This window comes from Melopsittacus undulatus, chromosome 6, assembly GCF_012275295.1.
Source record: "Melopsittacus undulatus isolate bMelUnd1 chromosome 6, bMelUnd1.mat.Z, whole genome shotgun sequence".
NCBI lineage: Eukaryota > Metazoa > Chordata > Aves > Psittaciformes > Psittaculidae > Melopsittacus > Melopsittacus undulatus.
This window is the reverse complement of record NC_047532.1, coordinates 4,296,756-4,321,624: the sequence shown is the minus strand read 5'-3', so window position 1 is coordinate 4,321,624 and position 24,869 is coordinate 4,296,756. Positions and strand designations below refer to the sequence as shown.

The 24,869-nt window shown below is 45.2% G+C and overlaps 1 protein-coding gene across 1 annotated transcript in view; it reads left to right on the top strand.

Annotated features, from left to right (window-relative positions):
* Positions 1-24,487, top strand: part of TRPC5 (transient receptor potential cation channel subfamily C member 5) — a 62,777-nt gene extending 38,290 nt beyond the window's left edge. The window contains exons 5-10 of the mRNA XM_005144845.3: positions 452-774; positions 5,278-5,473; positions 20,031-20,237; positions 20,416-20,457; positions 22,856-22,945; positions 23,661-24,487. Of these exons, the coding sequence (XP_005144902.1) occupies positions 452-774; positions 5,278-5,473; positions 20,031-20,237; positions 20,416-20,457; positions 22,856-22,945; positions 23,661-24,395 (1,593 nt within the window). The 3' untranslated portion in view covers positions 24,396-24,487. The remainder of the gene's footprint in view (positions 1-451; positions 775-5,277; positions 5,474-20,030; positions 20,238-20,415; positions 20,458-22,855; positions 22,946-23,660) is intronic.
* Positions 24,488-24,869: the final 382 nt, after the last annotated feature.

Sequence of the window (24,869 nt, the reverse complement as noted above, 5' to 3'; positions counted from 1 at the left end):
AGGGTTTGGGATTACAGGGGAAGGAAAGCAGCCATTTCTTAGGCTCACCAGTTCATTGCTTCCCTTCTTCCCTCCTTCATCCCCTGGATTGTTCCAGGAATGTGCAGTGTTCTCAATGTGCAATTGTTTTTAGGAGCAAAAGGAAAGAAAAGGTAATTGGGAATTTCTGACCTGAGCCTGTGGAAGGGCAAGCTGAACTGTTTAAGCATTGAGATAGGTTGTGTACGAGCCCATGGACCTGAAGAACCTGCAAACAGTGAACTCAGAGTTCAAAAGCCTTGTTCTCTAAGTTTAGGCTAAGAACAGCCAGAAGCCTCTGAAGAGTCTAAAACTACTTCTCGTGTCACCAGTACTGGGCTAATGTTTACCTGCATTAGTAGATGTGTCTTTTTACGTTATCTGAGAGCAATTACAACACAATTAACTTTTATACCCTTGTTGTTTCTTTCAGTATAACGGTTCTCGACCAAGGGAGGAGTGGGAGATGTGGCACCCGACTCTCATTGCAGAAGCCCTCTTTGCAATATCCAACATCTTAAGTTCCTTGCGTCTCATATCCCTGTTTACAGCCAATTCACACCTGGGGCCCTTGCAGATTTCTCTGGGACGCATGCTGCTAGACATCCTTAAATTCCTTTTTATCTACTGCCTGGTGCTTCTGGCTTTTGCCAATGGACTGAACCAGCTTTATTTTTACTATGAGACCAGTGCCTCGGAGGAACCCAACAACTGCAAAGGGATCCGATGTGAGAAACAGAACAATGCCTTCTCCACGTAAGATGTCCTTTCCTTTCCGTTTGTAAGGTTGACTTCCACTGTTCCATGTTACCTGCCTTTGCCTGTTGTCTTGTAACTGCACTGACAGTGCCCTTATTTATTCATTTGCAAGTACCAGGTGAGCTGGTTGATGCTGCAGGAAGGGTGTGAGGTAACTGGGGCAGACATTCTGCTGAGCTTTGCTGTCAGAAAGACTCTTATGTCTGCAAGTGGGAGAGTCCTTTAAGTTCTGGATGAAGCTGTCACCCTACGTGATCCTGAAACTTATGTTTTATTATGGCTGTGTTCAACCCCAGTGTATTTCAGAAAGCAAGAATGCTTTTGCCATAATAATTGTAAAGAAGGAAAGAATGAGAAGCTAAACAAAATCTGGCAAACAAGGGATAAACACAAGAAAAAAGATATTAACATATAATATGATACAGCAAAAAGCATCACTCTCACCCAGGCCTTTCTTATGCCTACATGATGATGTTGCAGGCTTCTCTGATTTCCTTGCAGTGCGGCGAGACTGAAACCCCAGCAAAACCCTTTTTGCTGGAAATGCTGGTACTTTACTTAGATGTTGGCATGGAAATGGCTGTGGTGACAGCTGGCAGGGCTGAAAGAGATAGCACATGCTGAAAAATAACGTGAATTGTCTTTCTGATGTATTTGTTTTAATTACTAATAGTGCAAATAATTATAATAATCAGGCCCTGTGCCTTTGTTCTTGCTGCTTGCACAGTACTTAAAACACAATGGGAAGAGAAATAAATAAAGCACGGTCTAGAAAAAGGCCTACACCCTGCAAACAAGCAAAACAGAACTGTTGTCCACCACGCTGTGCTAAATGAAGTGACACTTGTCATAACGCCCAATAGTTCTCCACCCTTCCTCAGCTGAAGGCTTGAGGTTAAGAAAGGACTTGTGACATATTTGCACTGTTATCAGAAGCAGATGATGGCTGAGGCCACATGAGGTGGGGAGAGGAAAGGCTCCAGCACTGCCCTGTGGGCTCTGGGCTTAAAAAAGCAGGGGGTTTACACAGGATAGAGCCCAGCTTTACAGGAGCATCCTGATTCAACAGACCAGACATGCTGCTGGTTTCCCCTGCAGAGCTGCAGCACCATAGGCTTGATTACTTTTCTTGTGAAGCCCCTCTATCTGGAAGGAGTGAATGGAGCTGCACTGTGCTAATGCAAAGCAGAATTAAAGACTTCAGTCTTTTTTGTATGTTAATTGCTTCCCATGCCCCAGAAATGTGTTGTGCTGCCCTTGCAAAGGAATTAAATAACAAACTCTATTCCTTGACCTGCGTCCATACTGATGCAGCAGCAAGAGGGAGAAAGGTTTGGCGAGCACAGTGTTTGTTAAATGGCAACTTCTAGCACAGGAAGGGTCAAACCCAGCAAGTTCAGAACCAGAAACTGCCTTCCCCTGGAGCTAAGGTGAGCAGATGTGCTTAGTTCTGCATTCTAGTTTGGGCCTGTGTCCATTGCAGACCAGTTGTTTTACCGACTTCACTGTCAGCAGGTTAGGGGAGAAAACAACAGCAGGATTTGACTGCAGGAAAAGAGCCTTGAGTCAGTGGGGAAAAGAAAAAGCTCTTCAAGCCTGTAAGAAGGTGTAATATCTTGGGAAGTGGCAATGATACAGAGCCACTTGACAGCAAGTGTGCAGATCAGCTTAAATACAGACCACAATTTCTCCCACCCTAGCATTCAGTTTAAACCCCCTGCCAAGGAGAATGGAGCACAGAGAGGAAATTGAGGGGGCTCAGCCTTTATGGCAGAGGCTTGTGTAAAACAAAATCGCAGTGGGAGGGGATCCATTAGGACCGAGGTCTCCTGGCAGGGGACAGAATGCTCTGCAGTTACTTTTTGTTTGAGTCTTGCTTAAGGAATTTATTTAACAGGTTCTTATAAGTTTAAATAGTCGTTATTAACACCCCCGGTATGAGCTGACACTTGGCCCTTGAGCAGATGCCCAGCATGGGGGACTGGCTAAGAACAAGCAACCTGCAGAACGGAACATTGTATTGTGGGGCTGGAGTGAGTTCAAGTCAGAGCTGGTGGTACCTCAGCTTTGCTCATAGTTCATCCCTAATGAAAGAATAAATGTAAAAAGCTTTCAATGAGTACCCTTTGATTCCTGCCAGCATTTCTAGGCGCTCACACAATAAGACCTAATTTCCTAAGGGGAGGAAAAGCAAGACGCCACTCGTGTTTGTACAGCTTGTTTAAAATGTGACACCTATTTACTGCTGCATTATTTCCTATTAGTCCCCAAGGATGGGTTTAATATTTTCTTGGTGAGGAAATTTTCTGCATTGCAAACACAGATCATGGGAAAGTAATATTCCTTTGTGACAGCAAGGAGGTGAAGTCATGAATAATGTAAGGTTTTATGCTTCAGCCTCACCTTGGAAAGCATGGGCAATCTGAAAATGTGTTTATCGCTGTGGTTCTGGCAGCTGGAGGAGGGAGAAGAGAGAGGAAGAGGAGGAAGGGGAGGCAGGCACACCTCACTGCCTGCTCTCATTCTCACTGGAGGGACATGCTGATGGCCAGGGCTGTTTGCCCAGGGGCTGCATGGGGTTCCTGCAGCAGAGGAGCACTTGCTCTCTGTGGAGAGATGGTGGTGCTTTGGTGTTATGCAGTTTGCTTCAGATGCAGGATGTACTCGTCAAGGAGGAGTCTCTCGATCACAATTAACAAAATTCCCTTTCTAAAGCTGCTTCTCCTAAGTAGGGAGCTTCTTGGGTGATATGGTTTAGTGTGAGGTGTCCCTGCCCATGGCAGTGGGTTGGAACTGAATGGTCTTAAAGTCCTTTCCAACCCGAACTATTCTATGATTCTATTCTATGATTCTATGAGTAGTGTGAGCCCCACATGAAACAATTACTGTGGAAAGAGATCATGGTTCTGACCTGGCATTAACCACTGAGGAGAGAGTAACTAAGCCTTACTTCTCTGCAGAGGTGCAGAAACCAGTTGCTGTCTTTTCCATGTCCACATGTAAACCCATTCGCCTGGGCCCAGGTTATATTCCTGGTTAGTACTGTGAATTCAGAGCAATGCACTGATCTCTGGTTTCAGTTTCATGACAGGAACCTCCGTCTCCCCTGAGCCTATAGCCTAATCAGTACCTCTAATAGTTAAAAGATAGCTAGCACTTCCCTGTTTATAGCAGGGGAATGTTTAGCATTCTTATTTTACCACCTCACTTACTTCCTAAGTCTAACAAACAGCCTGACTTTTGGGGGAAAGGACTTTTGCTTTAAAGAGTCTTTATAGTCTTGGCCAGTGAAAAACATAAGATATGTCCACAAAATACAAAGAAACTAAATCCCCGTGTGAAGCAAGGGGGTTACATGTGGAGCAGATGCCTGGAGAAGGCTGGGGTACAGGTTCCTGGCATGTCAAGTAAAGCATCTGAATTACATGTATTGATTTTTATAGTAGTAGCTTTTGAAAATACCTACTGACCTCAGGCCAAAATGGAAACTCTTAAACAGGAATATAAATGTCATTTTTTGATTATATAAATGCCATATTCTGGAAAGCCAGAACAAAGATGCCCAAATAGAGCAATTATTTAGATTGCTGATTATGTATTTGACGTGATTGCGAAAGGTCACTTGTCTCTGGCTGAAGCAAATAGAGACCTGGGATGATCTCATCAGCTGTAAAACACAGTGAGGGCAGGTCTAGTTCATCTATGGAAGGAAGACTTCAAAAGAAGAAAACCCTCTGGAGCTGAATTAAAGTGATGACTCTCATCTGAGTCATTTCTGATCAGTCATTACTGATCAATTCTTGCAGTGCTGTTGCAGGCACTGCACTGTGGTGGTGGGAGCTGCTGCACAAACAAGCAACAGAGACCAGCATCTTTGGCTTCATGCACTGTGAATTGACAACGTCTTAGCACACTGGCCTGGGTCACTTGCAGCCAAAGCAATGGCTCTCAGCCTGTATTAGAGCAAAAGGTGCAAGTCAATGTGATTTCTCCCATCTCCTACCTCGTGGTGCATTGTTGTTGTGCACTGTTTAACCACTATGGTCATGCTGTACTTGGGGGTGGGTTCCCTGAACATTTAGTCTGCAGATGTGTTAGTGATGCAGGCACTGATCAAACAGGAGAGTTTGTGTCTATAGATAACAGCAGTATCACAGCAATTCTGATTAGAGGGAATATATTGTGGCTGTTCTTTCCATGTGTGTAGAGTGCAAAAAGGAATTTGGGGTTCCTTCAGGGCAGTTATGCTTGCTGCATCTCACAAGGATATGCACTGGGGTTCTTGTATAGGTAGCAAATGTTGATGTGACACAGCTCTCACATGCATTGGCCAATGGGTCACTGTGGCTGGAGTGAGGAGTGTTCCCAGGGAGAATAAATGGGTGCTCTGAGCAGCCGCTTTGGAGTGCCCCAGGCTTCTGATGTCTGATGTGTTCTCCATCACCTGTTTTCCATTCCCCAGAGCAAGGCAGCCAACTAAAAACCTGTTTTTATTTGCAGACTTTTCGAGACCCTCCAGTCACTCTTCTGGTCTGTGTTTGGTCTGCTCAATCTCTACGTCACCAACGTGAAAGCCAGACATGAGTTCACAGAATTTGTTGGGGCCACTATGTTTGGGACCTACAACGTCATCTCCCTCGTCGTGCTGCTGAACATGCTCATAGCCATGATGAACAACTCCTACCAGCTCATCGCTGTAAGTTATCTCATTCTATCTCTCTTGGCCTTTGTTTTTCTTCCATGTGCCTCATCTGTTTGGCTTACAGCAAATGTGGATCTTCTGGGATGCTGGAGGCTGCTGCCCTGGTTTTGACAGCAGATAGTTGGGATTTCTACTCACTCGCCTAAAATCATGCTTGCAAAGGAGGTTTTGCTCAGTTTGTAATGCTACCTAGGTAGAAAAGGCTTATCAGCTGTGATCTGCCCTTGTCACTTCACTGGTCACCTTGGCATGAGCAGCTGATTTACTTGGTAGCAGGGAGGTATCTAAAGGGAAGCCTTCCCACTGCTTCTTGATGTTTGGTTTTAACTTGGGGTGCTATTTTTCCCCCCTCTCTCCTATTACTGTTCTCTCATTTGAGAATGTGTCAGGAGCCCAGTCCTGTAATGTCTTACTCCACAGTCTTCCCACTGAAATGAGATCATTCCCATCTGTAACACCAGTCAGCCTCCTGGCAGCTCACACTCTAGACCCATAATCTCCAAGTAACTTCAGTGCAGGATGGATCTGAGCTGCCAGTTGGCTGTAGAGCCAGTTTCAGACTTTATCTTCATTTGAATGTTCAGAACTGGTCTCTACTGTAATCTCATTCTGTGTACCTAAAAGCCAATCTGTACATTGATGATTAAATTTGTCAACAGATTGAAAACTGCAGAGCATGGCCCTGCGTTTTAAGGCTGTTCGGGTAAATTGCACTGACAGTATGGAAGGAAGTTAAATCTTGTGTGCACAGTACTTAAGGTAAATCAATGGGCACTTGCTTTCCAGTGCTGACACCTAACATGATAGGTTTAGAGCTAGTGAGATGATGAAGTGTTACATCACCTGTGAACAGAAACAGGAGATGGGAAAGTCATTTGTCTCCTTGGCTGCTCACTCAGTACAGATGCCATGGAGACTTCCTTCTCTGCTCTTGGATTTACCCTAGAAATAAGATGAAACAGAGGAAAACAGAACCCACACCACCTCTCCTACTGTTTTCATTCCCAACTTCCTGGACAAATCTATAGGGGGAAATACATGGGTGAGCTCCTTTCCTGGCTAAAGCACACGGAGAGTATTGAGTTGTCTGCTTGAACAGGTTCTACAAGTGCTGTTTCATGTGGCTTACAAATTCAGCTATCTGGCCACACTGAGCACAGACCCAGTCAAACCCGTGATACCTTTGGACACCTGATCTTTATCACGTTAAAAAGTATGAGAAAAACTGGACCATTGACCTTCCAAACAAGCAGAAAGGCAGCTTATCACAAAGCATCAGGGTGCTTTATCAGTCTTTTAGTGCTTTAAGTGCTTTCTCTTTGTTCAGTGCTACTCCACACATTCCAGGGAGACTGGCATGAGGGGTGGGAAACCAAGATTCTCTCCTTGGCCTTTTTTTCCCATTCCCCTTCCTTTATTGTCATCAAATAGGCTTGTCACTGACACAAAGCCCAAACCTAAGACTGGCATTAAGAATAGCAGTATTTTCTATTCACTGGGACACAAACCACTCATCATTCTTTTCCCTGAGTAATGTGAGTGGTTCGGTGACACATTACAAACCATCCTACATGAATTCAGAGACTCATCATAACAATTAACTGAAATGAATGGTCTAGAGTAGGACTTGTGTTAGTGTTTTTGGAGCAGCTGGGAACAGTAAATGGCTAGATCAGAAGGTATTGTATGTGAGAGGCCTGAAGGTGAAGGACTGAACTCACCAGATAAACCTGGCCATAACACCCAATTCAGTGTACAGCATGAGTCCTTACTCAGAGGAAGGATAGTGAAAATGCTACAGGATATTCTTTGTCACTTAAGCTGTCATATTGCAATGGCAGCTGAGAGCAGTGACATTGCTTGGGAAGGCAAGAGCAGTCACTTCCAGCCCCTTCTCATGCAGCTTGGTGTTTGAAGCTAGTATGTCTGTGTGCTCACAGCATTCTCTTGGGGACAAGTTTTCTTCATGTGACAAGCATCAATTAATCTCTTCCCTGAAGAAAACAACTCATTAATAGATATTGAGCTTTACAACTGTGGGTCAGTTTTTAACCTCCTGTAATCAGCTCTACCCCTTTCTGAATCACAGTAGACTGCTTGCTAGACTGGGCATTTCTTCCTCCTGGTATTTAAATGACACTGAATACACATGGAATGACAGTATTCCAGGGAGGTAGGAGGGGAAAGGACCTTTGGGGTGGAGGTCTTCTCAAATACCTCAATAGGAAACCTTGTGCCATGTGCAGTGCTCTGCAGAGAAACACAATGAGCTAGACACCAGGGATGAGAGTGCATCTCTGCTGTTGATTTCCCTGCAATGGAGTGATCAGGACACCTTAATTAATTCCACTTGCTAATGAGCCAGTGGCACTGCTGCAATGCAAACAGTCTTTCTCACTGCTTTTTTCCAGGGACAAATACATTAATGCATTTGTAGCAGTTACTCATCAAGTTAGCATCCCTCCATTGTCCCATATATATATACATTAATTCTGCTATGTATTTCTTCACTCTTCACTGTGTCTCCCCAGTGTAGGGCTCAGGGCTTGGTAGTTAATTAAGCTCTGTAGGTACACACCATGTAAACCACAGGGTTCCTGTGGAAGGCAGAGCAAGGCAAGCAAAGAGTAAAACCTCCCCATAGCTCTGAGTGATTCCTCACTCACAGGAGGAAGAATTTCTCTGCCATAATTTTGTTGGGGTTTTTTTCACTAAGCTATTTCAGCCTTCAATAAACACATTTTTCTGGGGTACCCTCAGGCAGTTTCAATATCGATTTCTTTACATGCAGCCCATTTTTCTCTTTTGCCAAACTGGTTCCAGCAGGCACAATGTTTCACTGCCAAAGCAAATGCACACCAGCATCTCCATACGCTTTGCACCACGTCTGTACTCGAAGATCAGAATGTTCTATGCAAGCAGCACACAATGCGAGTGGATGTGATGCACTGCTGGGTCCTCATCTCAATACCTTCCAGACATGACAGAAATACCATCACCCAATTAATACCAGAGGAATACGTCATGATGGCAAGAGGAAGGACAATGGAGTTTGTCTGAGAGTAGCCAGGTGACTCCATCATTCCTAAGCAGCAGAAAGTAGCAGAGTGGGTAATGAGAACACTTCCTCTGATAGTCTGCTCCTCATAGGAATGCCACTTGCCTGTTAATAGTTACACAATCCTCTGCCAGTTTGTAATCTCTTCAAAGCAATGTGGCAGTGGGTGTTACTGGGGGTTCGAGGGTACATTTGGAAGGGAATTAGCAATCTACACATTTTCTGAAAGCATGTTCCTTATGGACACATCTGTGATGCTCTGGGAAGTCATGCAGGAATTAGTCACTGGAACTGTACCAACAGTTCTGACTCTGCAGCTGCAGGAGCAATGGGAAGCAAGATCGACTGAAGAACAGCAACTAAAACCCATCTGCAGGAGGAAAACTGTAGGGCTGTGAACTCCTAATCTGAGTGCCAGGTGAGTTAGATAAGTGGCACACACCAGCAGTGCAGCATAAGGCATCCCACTGACATATTAAGCAGAGATTTAAGCATCTTGGATGATGCTTTCAGGTGTTTTAGGAAGTTCAATGATGCTTAATACCTCAGGGATAGCAAAATAGGTCTGAGAAAAATGACCTCTAACTACTGTGCGTGAAAATGTAGGTGTTAAAGTTCAAGTATGCAATACACAGTGTATGTGTGATGTTGGAATGACTTCACTCGAGCAGTAGGTATTAAGTTATGCAATTGGTTTGTATTTTGTATCCTTCTGTTGGTTTGCATCTGTTATTTCAAGTTGGTTCATCTCAGACAGCTGTGACTGCAAAAGATAGTATATATATACTATATATATAGTATATATATTAAATATATACATATATATATACTTTGGGAGTGTTTGACCAAGCTGAGACACAGTTGCCAGTGTTAACACTGGAGAAATTAGGGCCTTTGACACCAAACTAGGAGTGTACTTTTAAATGATGGCATGAGATAGATCAGATTAGTGCATATTGTGGAGGGCAGGAACGAAAATGGTAAATACTTCACATAGCAAAACGAACCCAGTGCAGTAAAAAGAACCAGTTGGTATGTGCAGCTAGAAATAAGTGATCACTTTCAGGAGATTAAGTGTAGGGATATTGTACATGGGATTTTCTATAGTAGAGAAGTTAAAATGAAAGCACAATGGAACATATAGATTTTTCAGCTCCCTATTCCATTGTTTCGAAGGTAACTTTGGATTCCCCCAGGCAATAGTATTAAACTTTTCTTCATCTACAAAGAACAAGAGTTCCTCCAGTTTTCTGCACCAATGGAGCTGCCTCAGTAATTGCTACCCAGTCTAATTCACAACAGCAGCAGAAATCCTTTTCCCCACTATGATCTATGACCCTTAGGACTGTCAGAAAAATGTTGCACCTCCTCTGCTTGCATGACCTGTGCAGTTATTACTTGGTGGCTTTGCCAAGGAAGAACTTTATGAATCCATGACCTTAGTTTAAGATTCACGGCTCGATAGGGTTTGGGGTGGGGGATTGTTCCCCTGTAGAGGAAAGGCCAGCTCCAAAGCCTGGACTCAAAGCTATTACAAAGCATCAGGAAGGTGTTCATCTCACAAGCCCTCAGAACCATTCATTTGAATTTCTTAGGAGAAATTGAGATGCATTTGGTTTTTAACTCCGTCATGCAGCAGGAAATGAAATTACGCTCTTATTACACTCCTGTTGCCAGTATGAGCTGGGATTAATGTCTCCTGAAGGTTTTTATGATGTAGCAAAACAACTGGGCTCTGGAAAGGGAATTAAATGGTTCTTTAGTATGCTGGATGAGTGAAATACCACTGTTTGTCCCCCAGTTTTATGGCCCTTGGGGACTGCAGCTGACCAGCACGCGCATCCTGCTGGTCCCTGCCCCCGAGCAGAGCCAGTGTAGGTAATATGCTGTCTTTGCTTCATCCTGCAATGCAGCTGTAATTACCCAAACCTCAATTACTGCACTCCCAGAACTCATCCGTGTCATCAGTAATAATTAATTGAATTCACAAGCTCTCCTGAACTTACTCGAGGCCTTTTGTGACATTTGGATGGGCAGATTTCTGTTACATCTCCCTGCAGAGTGCGATACGTGTCAAGAAACACTGGACCCTTGCTCTCCAAGTCCCTCCTGAGTAGCTGCAGCACATCTGTAAAGGAGTGGGATCGATTCCCAAGGCAGCATGCTCTCTCTGTGGCTTTTGACTCCATGTGGGGGACCCCCAGCAGCTTTTCATTTGAAAGTGAAGGGGAAAACATTGGAGCAGCAGCGTGCCAGGATGCTACCATACAGCTAGTGGCCTGTGTGTGGAATTAGCCCGGAGCCTTGCTCTAGACTGGCAGGCAGTTAATTACTTTTTGTTAGCAAGCTCAAGTATTCATTTGAAGGTGTAGAACTGTTTGTCTTTTTGCTGGCTTTGGCCTAATTACATATAACCCATGGACTTGAATCAAGTTGTTAATATTCATCTGGTGTTCGCAGAGCCTCTAAATGGAAGCACTCAGTGTACTCTGACTTCACATGCAGCATCTTTCTTCTGCTGTTAGACTGGACAAAACTAATTCTCCATCCTAGAGCCCAGTCCTCTGGACCCCTGCTCATGAGAGTATTGTCATCAGGATCAGCAGGTTAATGCTGCCTGTTGTTTTTAATCCTTGAAACCCCAGATATTTACCTGACCCTATTTACCACCACAGCCAAATGATTCCAAGACTTAGACAGAGGAGCAAAACCATTACATTGAAGTGAAAAACAAGACAAACTTGCAATCTACAGGTGCCCCCTCGTCTGCTTTAAGATATTACAGGGAATTTGCTGGCATTTACACAGGTGGGTTCTGGTTTCTGTGGTGTAGTTAACACACCAGTGCCCTGCATGACAGGTCAATAATTCTCTGCTCATTCCGTGCAAAGCAGCACAGCAAGGTTTGCTCTTGCTACATGACAGGAGTTGAAGTATCCAGATGGAACCACATAGGTTGCAGCCTCCTGCATTATCCTGTCTTTTATTTAGGCCTGACAAGCTCAATTAGCATTATCTTGTGCTTCTGCATCAGGGGGACTTTAGCTAAAAGGCAGAAGAAAAGAGGAAAAGTGAAAGATAAAGGAAAAAATTACTGAGGAAAAAGCAGTGAAAAATTAAAAGGATTTATCTTGGAAGAGCTTTCACCTGATGCTGAGCAATGGCAACAGCTATATTAAGAATCCCCTGAAGCATGACTGTTTAGATGCCAGTGGTTCAGAGACTTCCTTTCCAACACACTGCAATCTAGCAAATAAGTTGATGCTGATTTTGTTACAGGTGAAACAGGGAACATACAACTCCATCCAGTTAAACAGGAAGATGTCTGATAACCTGGATGCTGTGCTGTGGCTCCTGGGCTGTGTTTCTGTTCTCTGGTCTGATGCCTGCAGCTCCTCAGCTCAGAACCTGCTTTCAGAGTCAGCTTCATCTCCTGACTTGATGCTGTCTGCATGGCTCAGGATTCACTTGGGGACTCGAGCAATCTCATACATTTATAATGGGTCCCATTCTTCAGGCTCAAGGATGTATTTAAACGACTGGGATGTTAACTAAGATTCTTCAGCAATTACACAATTTTTGGCAGCTCAGCTCAGGCTCTGCATTAAGTGACTACAAGCAGGCTGACTTGCAGAGGTGTTGGGCACCTGCTTCTGCTGGTGAGATGACCTTTAGAGACTCAATAGAAGACATAGTCAAGCTTTGCTGAAGAAAGGCAGCTTATGATCAGCCAAAAATACTAAAGCATTTGGTACCTGAGTACATATACACAGTTTCATTCCTTGACTATGGGAGTTTGGGAATGATCATTTCATTCTTTTAGCTGCTTGAGGAAGCGACGTAAGGGCTGTGCATGTATAACACAAAAAGGTTGTAAAGGATAAGGAGAGACAGTGAAGCAGAGCTTTGATTCAGGGAAATTCCAGCAACACATGAAAACAGCTCCCAGGGTCAGAGCAATCAGGAGTGTTCCTACCCTCCTGGTCAGCTCCATGCGACCAGATACTCTAGTGATCATCCCTGTAGCATAGGAGTCAGCAGCAAAGACCATTAAATGTAGTTGGTGATGATTCATAATCAGAGCTCAGATTTGAAAGTTACAAATGGCCCTAAAGAACACATTAAATAAACTGTTAGACCTTTAAATACCTTTGTTGCAGTTGACATCACGTTTCCCAGCTGATACCATATCTTTATTATGGCACAGAGTGGATCCCGGGATCTGGAATCCACATATGGATCCAAACTGTGATTTTCCTTCTTGGTACTAACTTCTCTTGGAAACTAAAAAGAAAAGGATAAATAAATAAAGAGGGGTACAGAGAAATACCTGATTCTCCCCTGGATCTGGCTCCCACCAGTCCAGCAATGGATTTGAAGACAATATTTCCTTCCTGGTCAAATCCCAGGCTGACCTGCTCTGCAGAAAGAAAGATAATGTTCTGGAAATAGTGCAGGTAGGAATGAGGGGAAGTGCTTTATCTTTGTGCCATAGAATTACATCAGCACTCTGGGTTAGACCTTCTCAGCCCACCAGTTCTCTATGGGCATGTGCGAATTACTTGATTTTGACCTGGCTGGAGGCAGTTAACATTACCAGCACTGATGCACCTTATCTCTCTGACCTTCAGCATGAAAAGAAGCTCTTATCAGTCAGTGATAAAGGAGAAGGAATGGATGGCAGGAAGAACAAAGCCTTAGTGATATCTTTTTCATTGTTTCTTCCTGCTGAGGCTCTTTAGAGAGCTGTTTGTCTGCAGGACCTTCCTCCTGCTCTGATTTATTTGGCTATTAAAATAAAAACTGAACTTTGCTGGAAGATGACTGAAATAAAAAGGTGTCAGTTCACATAATTTAACTGCTTTAAAACCAACACAATCCACAGTTCTGTGTTTTGTCAAGTATAATATTCCCTGGCCTTCTCATTAGCTATCTTTGTTTCTATCCAGTATGCTGGTGGGAGATGAAAGGTAATTGATATATATATATATAACCTAAATACATTGTGGAATGTAGCGCAGTCAAGCTATAATAAAACTGTTAATTATGAGTATATTCTGCACATGGAGGATATAAATAGCAGAGATGCTAAAGCATGCATTTTCCAAGTACAAACAAACTGATTCCCCAGAGCTGGGAAAATCAGCCAGCTCACAGTACAGAGATCATCTTGGGAAGCTCAGAGTATGGAAATCATCTTGGGAAGCTCACACTATGGAGATCATCTTGGGAAGTGATGGCTGGAGCAGCAGCTCATCAGGGAGGTCTGCCTGTGGTGTTGCTCCAGAGTGAATGCCTGTGCTCTTCACTTGACCTTCTGTATTCACAAGCCATTAGTGGCTTTCTTTTCTACTGCAGCCAGTGACCTGCCCCATTCCCATAATTTCCAAGTCTCTTTGGCTATGCTCCAAGGATGGAGTCCTTTATCCATCTCATTACACAATGCTGTTGCTGTGCTTTGTCTTGTTGACACTGAACTGGCCATTCCCTTGATCTGTTTGAAGTGATGGACCTTGGACACTGCAAAATTAAGGCAGCTTTTCGTACTTTTCCCTGTTACAGTGTGTTCTTTTATGGGCTTTGCCATGACTAGGATCTTCATCCAGCTTTCAGGGTTTTAAGGCTCAGTCCCATTGATGGCTTATTGCTGTGTTAAGTTCTGATTTTGGTGGTTTTCTCCTTTGAGCTCTGTTTGATTCCCTCACCTAAGGGCCTTGCTGCCATCTGCCTGTACCAGATAAGGAGAGTGCTTTTCTGGAGTTTAAGTCTTTACCTGTATCCTGGCCTAAGAATTCACTTGTATCCTAGCACTGGTGTTTGTTTATGAGTATTTCTTCAGGACCTGCCTATGTTTCACATCCTTTTCCCTTCCTGTGCTGGAGCAGGAAGGGCCGCAGGGAACAGCTCTCCCTGCCCATGCCCACACTGAGTGCTCATGCATGGGCTTTGCTCTCCAGCTCTCCAGGCACCTTTTCCCTCTCATCTGAGTGCTCCTTCACTTTGTACGTGCTGGTTTGAGTCTGCTGTGGGCTGGTTCTCTCTAGGCTTTGCCACTTGCCCCTCTTGAAAGCAGTGTGTGTCTGTCCTGGGGCCACCACAGCTCCCATGGTATGGATGGCTGGTGAGGATTGCATTTGCTTTACCCAGTCATTTGGTGCTAGGCAGCATTTCTATCTCTTCTCTGGCTGCCTCATTCCCTCACTGTTCTAATTGCTTCTTCTACTGCTGGATTGTCCTCCTTTAGTAATTCTTCTTATATTCAAGATTGATCCTATTAAATTCTTACCCTTCAGTATGTCATCCCCGGCTGTGAAAGCAAAGTCATTTGTTGGCAGCTGCAGCTGAATTACCTGTGCATTAATTGCCTTTGTAGGTGCCTGATTTCTCTCACAGACTTCTTCTTTCTTTCTATGGTGTATTTTTATTTGGAAACCATCAAACACCATTTACCTCAAATAGGCTTTTGCTGCTTGAAGCTCTGAGCTCATCATTAAACCTCCAGGCTCTGCTGACGTTACCACCAGTTTGCCCAACATGTATTGCAAAATGAGCAGCTTTGAAACTGCACAAGAGTTGTCTGTGTCAGGCTCTGTAAAGCATAACTTTCCCCTGATCCCTTTTCTGCCATGCTTCCTATTCAGGACACACCAGGGTATACTGTTTGTGCTAACCTGCCCCAAAACTGATGTATTTTCTGTGCTGTTTCTTGCTCTGGATTTAGCAAAGAGCAATAAAAAGGCACCTGAGATAGAAATATACCAAAGAGAGTTTAATGACCTCTCCATAGGCTGCAAATGAGATGTTGGTGGGCACTCCTGATCTCATGGGGCTGCTGCTGACACCTCTTGGGAGCAATCCTGCTACTCCTGGTGCAGAAATGCTTCTGCTAGCATTCCCGGCACAACTGGAAAGCTTCCTGTGCCTCCTTCCAAGGCATTCAGCAACGGCCAGACAGCCTGGTCCCAAGGGCATCGTCACAGCCATCTGTGTCTGCATCTGACAGGCAGCAGCCTGATTTCCAGCTTAGCCCACTGACTGTTGTATCATAAAACACAAGAAAAGCACACACAGCCCTTTTGGTGCCAGCTACAAAGATGCTGGGTATCTTTATTCTTTCCTAATGGCATAGGGAGGATTTGCATCCCAGGAACACACTTCTCAGTGCACCTCTGTGTAGTATAGAGGAGCTTAAGTAACTGGTTATCGTGTGATTGTTTTGCAGTGGGTAGGTTTGAAGCTCTCAGGGTGCCTGGCTGCTGAGCATTACCTCAGCATCATGTTTTAGCTGTCTTTGTACCATGGCTCTACACCAGTCTAATCCAGAGCTAACCACAGTGTGCAACAGCAGAGCGCAGGGAGCTGCCACAATCCATTTCATAACCTGCACTCAGAACTACCCCAGTGCTTTCAGGGATGCTAATTCAGGAGTCATGAGATCAGGCTCCTGTGCCCTGCTTTGCCACAGGCTTCCCACAGGACTGACCCTAACCCTAACCCGTGCTTCAGCTCCTGTGTGCTGAAAGTCGCAGCCTTTTCCTCCATCAGCTTCCCAGCCACAGGAGAGCTGAAATAACACACAAAGAGGGTTGTGAACCTAGAGGCTGTGGCAGTGGAAACCACCTCACGCAGAGGACTGGAACAGGCTGGGTCTGTGCTGGCTGGGTCAGTACCAGCTGAGATACTGGCTGTTACTTGGCAAAGGATGATGGAAACCATATGGCTCAGCGAGGAGATGGTGATGGAAATCTTTCTAGCAAAGATATGACAAAATATAAACAACAGATTTTCTACCCAGAGATGGAGATGAATGCTGGAATTACCCTGGACCATTAGTGTAGCAGGTAACTGTTTAAAATGTGGCACATCTGCGAATGCATCACTTTGAGTGAATTAGAACATCCTCACAACTGCTACAGTAAGATGGCTTCAGGGATCCCACAGGGAAATCTTTATGGGAGATTAATTCTCACTTCAAATGGCAGAGACTTGCAAGAGGATTATGTGGCCGGTATGACACATCCATGCTGTGATAGTAAGTCACACATTTCTTTTGTTCTCACGGAGAAACTGAGTGCTGGTTTCTGAGTTCATGTGTTCTTTGAGCTTGAGGGCTTGGCCCTCTTAAGAAGGGAAATGTTTTATAGCTGTAATGATGAGCAGTGCTTAAAGTAAATGGTGATGAGAACAAGGGCAAGAGCAACAGAAGCACAAAGAGAGGACAGTGAAATCCAGACTCGGTTTTAAATTCCTAGCAACAAGGTCACACTCGCAGCATCAGTGGATGTGTTTCTTTAGCTTATTATGAATGTTACCAAAGAGCTGTCATCCGAGAGCGTTGTATGAGACAGCGCAGGAGCCCAGCATTCCTGCATGGTGCTGGAAGCACAGCACCACAGTGGGTAGCACCTTCCACAGGAGGGTCTGGGCTGGCAGTGTTCAAGGCCAGGTTGGACACAGGGGCTTGGAGCAGCTGCTCCAGTGGAAGGTGTCCCTGCCCATGGCAGGGGTTGGAGCTGGGTGAGCTTTGAGGTCCCTTCAACCCAAACCATCCCTATGAGATGCTCCAAAAACCTGGAGCACATCTGGTGGTCCCCTGGGCCACGTTCACAGCCAGTGCAGTGATGGGGATAACCGCTGTAGCTCAGGAGTGCTTCAACTTTGAATTGGGTACTGAATGACTGGTGAAGCACAGTACTCCTGGTACTCACCACAGGGAGGAGAGTTAGGAAAACTGTAGTTTTGTGTGTAGGTTTCAGTGCTTACAGCACTAAAGAGAGCTCTAACCAAGCAAATGGCTTCCTGGCACACAAAGGCATTCTCAGTAAAACTGCAGTGTCTCTTTGCTGTGTTTGCAACACAAAACTGCTGCCAGGAGCTCTCATCTGATTTGCTCAGGTCCTCAAAACATCAAGGTGAGTAATTGAGACAGGCTGGGCTTGTAAACCCTGGGGACTCACAGCAGCAGCAAACAGAATAGATACTTTGAGCTTTGTATGGAGAACCTGTCTTTTAAGAGAGGTTGTGTTGTACTCACTGACTGAGACAGCACAGGAAGAACTAAACACAGGTGGGGTTGAAGCCAGTGCCCACCAACCTCACCCACAGACACCAACGTCAGCAGGGATTTGTTCACAACAACCACAAAACTTCCCTAATGAAGAGCTCCCGCTAGGTTCCACAGCACTGCCCTGCACCTGCATTCAGTCCCTGGTCAAGCTCATGTGGTTCCCTTCAGCTATTTAAAACTGTAGGAACAAAAAGAAACCACTGCACAGAAAAGAGTTCTAGCCCTTTATCTTCCTTTCCCAAGCACTCATTTGCAGCCCTCAAGCTATAGCTGTGCCTTACTTTCCTCTGTGGACAGCATCCACATCCTCTGCTAAACTGCCTCTGCCCAGGACATGCCCTTCCAGAAGGTGCTGAAGGGAACTGCTGCCAAGTCACCACACCTGATCCCACCACCACACTGAGCCTTTGATGGGCCTTTGTAGAATGGCAGGGTGGGTTTACAACCTTCTCCAAGCTGCCTTCTGACTCCTCAATGGGACCTTGTTGGGTCCTGTTCACACCGGAGCAGATTCACACCTGCTTCTGTATTGACAAAGAACTTAACACATACAGGTCTTTATCCAGAATAGCAGTCTTTGTAGTCTCTTTCAGCTATTGCCATACCCCACACTGCAGCTGCCCCAGACAGTGCTGGGACTTGGGAAAGGTTTACTCGCAGTAGGGCAGAATAACTCAGTGCTGGTCTCATGTAGGAAGAGACAAATGAAGAAGAGATGAACAACACTTGTTCTTTTATTTTCTTAGTGGCAGTTACTGCTGCAAACTGCATTTTTTACTACCCAGAGCTTCATTTTCACCAGCATCAGCTTCTAATACTTCACAGTGATGCAGCAATTTCCTTGCTTATGGGGACTGATAATGTGAGAGGCAAGAAGGGGCATGGCAGGCTGCTGCTCTGAGTCTACCTGTGGCTTGAAAACAGCCCTGTCACTAAGCTGGCAGGGGAACAGTAGTGTTCTAGGCTGATTCAGGCCACCTGCAGAGACTAATGTGCTCCTGGGCCACTGAGGCTCTTGGTTTAAACCAAGAGCTGCACATAATCTGAACGCACCACTAGACCGGAGTTGAGCTGCACCTCACTGTCCAGACCTGAACACACTTCCCCATGTCGGAACATGGGAGCACAGCCATGAAGCTGATGTAGTGATTCTGAGGGCCTAATTCTCAGCCATATTTTACTCAAACTCCCTGTCCTGCACCTCAGTGCCTGTTTTTGAGCTGCAGCATCCCTCACTCAAGAGGGCTGCTTGTTCCAGCCTGGTTGAAGCTGTCCTTTCCTCCTACCTCGTGCTGTTCCTTAGCTCAGATCACCATGGCTTTGGTTTAATCTCCTGTCAGGTACTGCTGCCAGAAATGCTGAACAGCTAAAATGTCATAACCATCAGCTCAGCACTGTGCTCTGCAGTGGGAACAATTCACTAACTTACCATTTAAATTCAGTGTCCTGTTGTTAGCTGTGGGCAGCACTGCCTGGCTGGAAGGCTTCAAACTAGTTCATTCTGGCTAATGTCAGGATTTCTGCAGGACCTACAAACCAGTGGTACTGTTTAACTCCAAATGAGCACAAAATCCATTCGGAATGCTGCTGCAGCAGCTCTGAATGCAGGCTGGAGGCAGAGAGCTCTGCCCTGGTGCTGGAGGGAATACAGTTTGTTACTGAGCATCAGAGCCTGTTGACTCCATGGGATACCTTGATTTGGGAATCACCATTTTGCAGTCTGTGGGGGCAGTGTCTTGCACAGCCTCAGGATTCCTTTGGCAGTGACTGTATGGACCGTGTGTCTGTCTGTGCAGTGATGCTGTTGACTTTCCACTGTTACTTTGGGGGATGAAAACCACCAGAGCACAGCAAGCTAGCGTGGTGCTAATACAGGGGGAATAAAACAAACAGTAAAATGTTTTCTGGTTTGTGTAAGGATAATGCAGAGGCAAGGTGTAAAATATGGCACACATAAAATGTGTCGCTTCCTTGTAAGAGCTGAATTCATGGATGCTATAAAAAAGAAACAAAAAAACCCTACTGTGAAATATCTTTTCCTAGGGAAGAAAGCAAGAATTCATTGGATTTATGCACGAAAACCAAGGGTTTGTGCAATAAAAGTGCTAACAGAAAGCAAGGAAAGGTGTTTTCTTTCTTCTTGTATTGGCAAACTAATATAAGCACAGCCTCTAAGGACAAAGCTGGGCTTTAGCATCTGCCATTCCTTCTGCTGAACATTGCTGTCATCTCGTTCCTCAGGGGTTGGTATTCTGACACTCTGGCTACATTTCACATTGATTTTAAGTACACCCCCAGCAAGGGAGATGGAAGAAGTGCTCCTGCTCTGCCTGAGCTGGAGAACTCCCTTTATTGCTCACGTGCCACCTCCTTGGCCCTGCAGAGCCAGCCTGAAGCTGTTGATAGTCTCCTTCCTTCTCCCACAGGACCATGCGGATATCGAGTGGAAGTTTGCACGGACGAAGCTCTGGATGAGTTACTTTGATGAAGGTGCCACTCTGCCTCCTCCTTTTAACATCATCCCCAGTCCCAAGTCAGTCTGGTACCTCTGCAAGTGGCTTCACAACCACCTGTGCCCAGGCAACGACTCTGACAATGAACAGAAGAGGCACGAAAACCTCAAAACATTCACAGTAAGGAGCTGCCTGGGTTTATACTTTGCTTTTCCAGGTGCTTGTGCATGTTCACATCACAAGGGCCCCTGCTCTGCTGGTGCGGTAGAAGGTTGCTGGCTCATAACTTGCTAGGAGCCATCAGGAGCACTAAAGACAGGACTGAACAGGTAACATGTCTGTGCCTTTCCCTTTCCAGGAGCGGCATGCTGACAACCTGATCCAGAATCAACATTACCAGGTAAACTCTTGAGCACACAAAGGTCTTGTTTTTTACTTGCTGCTCATTTTCTGATACCTCCATTCTTGCTGCTGCAATGTGTTCTGATAAGTGCAGGTCCCCTCAGAGGATTTGGCTTAGCATGGATTAGAACATTTCCTCATTGGAGGTGGGATGATTGGGTAAATCACCCCTTGCCTTTCAGCCCCTCTGAAGCAGTGGAAAACTTGCTGGGTATCAGTCTGGCAGCACAGTCAAAGGTGACACCCTCAGGTCCATCAGAGGGACCAGGTTGTCACAGCATCCTGATTACCTCTGTTCTGCAGTGTTTTTACACACTCCTGAATTGTTCCTCTCCTGCTGTTTTGTAAAGCATCCCTACCTCAGACAGTGGTTGGGTTTGTTTTGGACAGCTCAGGAAGGAGGAACGATCCCTTTGTTGAGTTTTGCTGGGTTGGTTTATTCTCAGCCTGCCTGTCATCAAATGCTCATTAAAGTCAAGCCACAAAAGGATGAAACTGTTAAAATCAGCTTCAGTACTTGCATTCAGTGTGGTGCATTATGCCAGTGTGCTGGAAGGGAAAATAGTGCTCTCCAGAATGTTAGCTGGTACCTTAGGGTTACTGACAAAAGCCATCAGTGATTTGTCTTACTTAAGACATCTGCTTTCTAAAGAGTATTTTTCTCTGAGGTTGGTGTTTGCTGTAATGAGTCACCTTTGACAACAGACATTTGGTATTTCCTGACTTCACAGCACAGCTCATGGGTACCAACAGCAGGAGCTTTTACACAAACCTCCCAGTAAAAGCTCAGTGCAGAGACTGTGTTGGTGTTGCTCAGACTTGTTATCCCTATTTATGAAATGGGGCAAATGAAGGGAAGGTTTGGGGTAATTTCTTGGGTACTGAGAGATCCACCTCTGTATATGCTGCCAGCACAGATACATGTACGAGCTTAAAGTACCAGTTTGCTTATGTAAAGTGAGCAAAGAGGTTCATGAATACAGAGCAAAATGGATCTCATCCTGCCAAAAACCTGCACTGTAACAAACAGGCAGACACAGCACATCCATGAGTTTGGTCACCTTAAGAACTGACATTAGGCAGCTTGAGGACACTTAAGAACATCCAGATTTTTTTTCTTGACAACTTTTACATGTACAAAATGAGTACAAAGTGCCTGCTTGTTGTAGTTAACTGCTGAGCATTAGAGGTGGAAGGTACATAACCCTTTCTTAGAATCATAGGGTTGGAAAAGACCTTAAGATCATCCAGTTCCAACCCCCCTCCCATGGGCAGACACCTCACACTAAACCATATCACCCAAGGCTTCATCCAACCTGGCCTTGAACACTGCCAGGGATGGAGCATTCACAACCTCCCTGGGCAACCCATTCCAGTGCCTCACCACCCTCACAGGAAAGAATTTCTTCCTTATATCCAGTCTAAACCTCTGCTGTTTAAGTTTGTGCTATCAATACAGTCCCTAATGAAGAGTCCCTCTCCAGCATCCCTATAGTCCCCTTTCAGACACTGGAAGCTGCTATGAGGTCTCCACGCAGCCTTCTCTTCTCCAGGCTGAACAGCCCCAACTTTCTCAGCCTGTCTTCATACAGGAGGTGCTCCAGTCCCTGATCATCCTCGTGGCCTCCTCTGGACTTGTTCCAACAGTTCCATGTCCTTTTTATGTTGAGGACACCAGAACTGCACACAATGCTCCAAGTGAGGTCTCACGAGAGCAGAGCAGAGGGGCAGGATCACCTCCTTTGACCTGCTGGTCACACTCCTGTTGATGCAGCCCAGGATACGGTTGCTTTCTGGGCTGTAAGCACACACTGCAGCCGGCTCATGTTCATTTTCTCATTGACCAACACCCCCAAGTCCTTCTCCTTAGGGCTGCTCTGAATCTCTTCTCTGCCCAACCTGTAGCTGTGCCTGGGATTGCTCCCACCCAGGTGTAGGACCTTGCACTTGTCATGGTTAAACTTCATGAGGTTGGCATCAGCCCACCTCACAAGTGTGTCAAGGTCCCTCTGGATGGCATTCCTTCCCTCCAGCGGATCAACAGAACCACACAGCTTGGTGTCATCGGCAAACTTGCTGAGGGCACACTCAATTCCATTGTCCATGTCAGCGACAAAGATGTTAAACAAGACCGGTCCCAACACCGATCCCTAAGGGACACCACTCATTACTGGTCTGCAGCCGGACATTGAACCATTGACCACAACTCTTTGCATGCGAAGAGACCTTTCCAAACCTTTCCAAAGGTTTGATCTCTTTAAAAGAAGGAGTTCTCCTTCTAACAGAGGGTGATTTTCTTTCTAGTCATCAGAGTTGTGTCAGAGTTCTGCGGGTCAGAACTCAGGGAAGTGCAGCAAGAACAGAGTCTGAATCACTCATGTTGTTTCCTTCTCCAGGAGGTGATAAGAAACCTTGTGAAAAGATACGTCGCAGCAATGATAAGAACTTCCAAAACCAACGAAGGTTTAACTGAAGAGAACTTCAAGGTAATTCCTTATTCCTTAATGATAATTTATTACACTCATTCAAGTAGCAGCTTCCAGAGCTCACACTTACTTGTTAGGATGATCTGCAGCCTCTGTGGGAATAGGACTGCTACTGGAGCTGGGATCTGGATGATGTACATGTGGTGGTTTTGAGCAGAAAATATTACTTGAGTGTCTTCTCGTATGATCACCCCCAGATTTTTACTGTGTGTTCTGTAGACAAAAGCATTGGGAAATGGTAGGAATGAAGTATCTGATTTGAGTCAACATCATGTTCCTAATCCTAACCCAAGCACAGCTGAAGAATGAGTCTGGGTTAATGGATATGAAGACCACACACCAACACGTTAAAGTTGGGCCTATCAACTAAACAGGCTGCCTGCCTCTGAGTTTCAGCAGTTTCCCCTCTTCTGGAACTGCCTTATTTGACCTTTGTTTTTCTTGGAGGGGGTGGTGGGGTGGGCAGAGAGGCTTGGTCATTGGGGCTGGTCCCACAGCCTTGGGAAACAAAGATCTTGGGGGGTCTCCAGTTCTTGGGATTGCCAATGCTTTTTGTTGTGTGTCACTGAGTCATGATGATGGATCTGGTGTTCTTGCAAGTGTGATTTGCTATCAGCCATCTGCATAACTGAACAGCTCTCCTAAGGGAACGTGATCATTCTTGCATGTCACAGATAAAGCTGCTGAGTGTAACTCATTTCTGCTCTTGCCTTAGGAGTTAAAACAGGACATCTCAAGTTTTCGCTATGAAGTTCTTGACCTCTTAGGAAACAGGAAGCCCCAAAGGAGAAGTTACTCTACCAGCAGCACGGAGGTGTCCCAAAAGGATGAAACAAATGAGGATGGTGCTGGAGAAAAACCTAAAGCCAAGAGTGTGTCTTTCAATGTAGCCAACAAAAAAAAGGACTTCAATGTATCTGCTCTAATTAAAACTATGTCTGGGATTGATATGGTGGAAGAGAAGCCAAAAAGCAATGGGATCAGTAAGCGCTCCTTTGTCCGGAATGGAAATAGAGTGCAGAGACTTTCCAGCTCCAAGAAGGAGTCCTTTAAGAGACTGGGCCTGCTTTTCTCCAAGATGAATGGACACGTCCCTGAACCAAACTCAGAACCCATGTACACTATATCAGATGGAATTATTCAGCCACACTACATGTGGAAAGACATTAAATATTCTCAGATTGATAAAGAGAAAGAAGAGAATTGTTCCAAAAGTGAAATTAACCTCAATGAGGTGGACTACAGTGGGAACACGAGACTTACAGGACAGAGCAAGGAGTGCCCTGTGGTTTGTACCAGCTCCCTTCACTGTGCTTCCAGTATTTGTTCCTCTAACTCCAAACTTATAGACTCATCAGAGGATGTGTTTGATTCATGGGGAGAGGCCTGTGACTTGTTTATAAACCAGTGGAAAGATGGGCAGGAGGATCACGTCACGACTCGGCTATAAGTAAAGCTATCTTAGCACTCCCTGGAGAACTTAGCCCCTTGTTTGTAATGGTTTGCTCTCATCTGATTCAGCATTACCATTTCCTTTCTGTCCACAGGTGGGAAAGAAGTGTCAGACTCATGTTAGCCTATTTTATAGCCATCGACAGCTTTTCCATTTACTGTTTTTACACTCACAAATACCAAACTAAAGGTTTCACCATTGATAAGGTCACTGTAACCCACAGGAATTCCTTCAGATGCAGTCTTGTCTTCAAACCCCACAGACTTCAGACACACTGGGGGCCGAGGAAAGGGTTCCTCCTGTGCTATTGCCATCGTCCCACCACCACTGGGTACTCACTGCTGCTATCAGTCTGTTGGGTCTGCATCCTGCTCGGTTTTCCTCATCCACACAACCAGCTGGTGAGCAGTGGCTTAGCAGGAGGCAGAGAATCGTGTTTAAAATCTTCTTTAGAAAGGGTTTCAACTTATA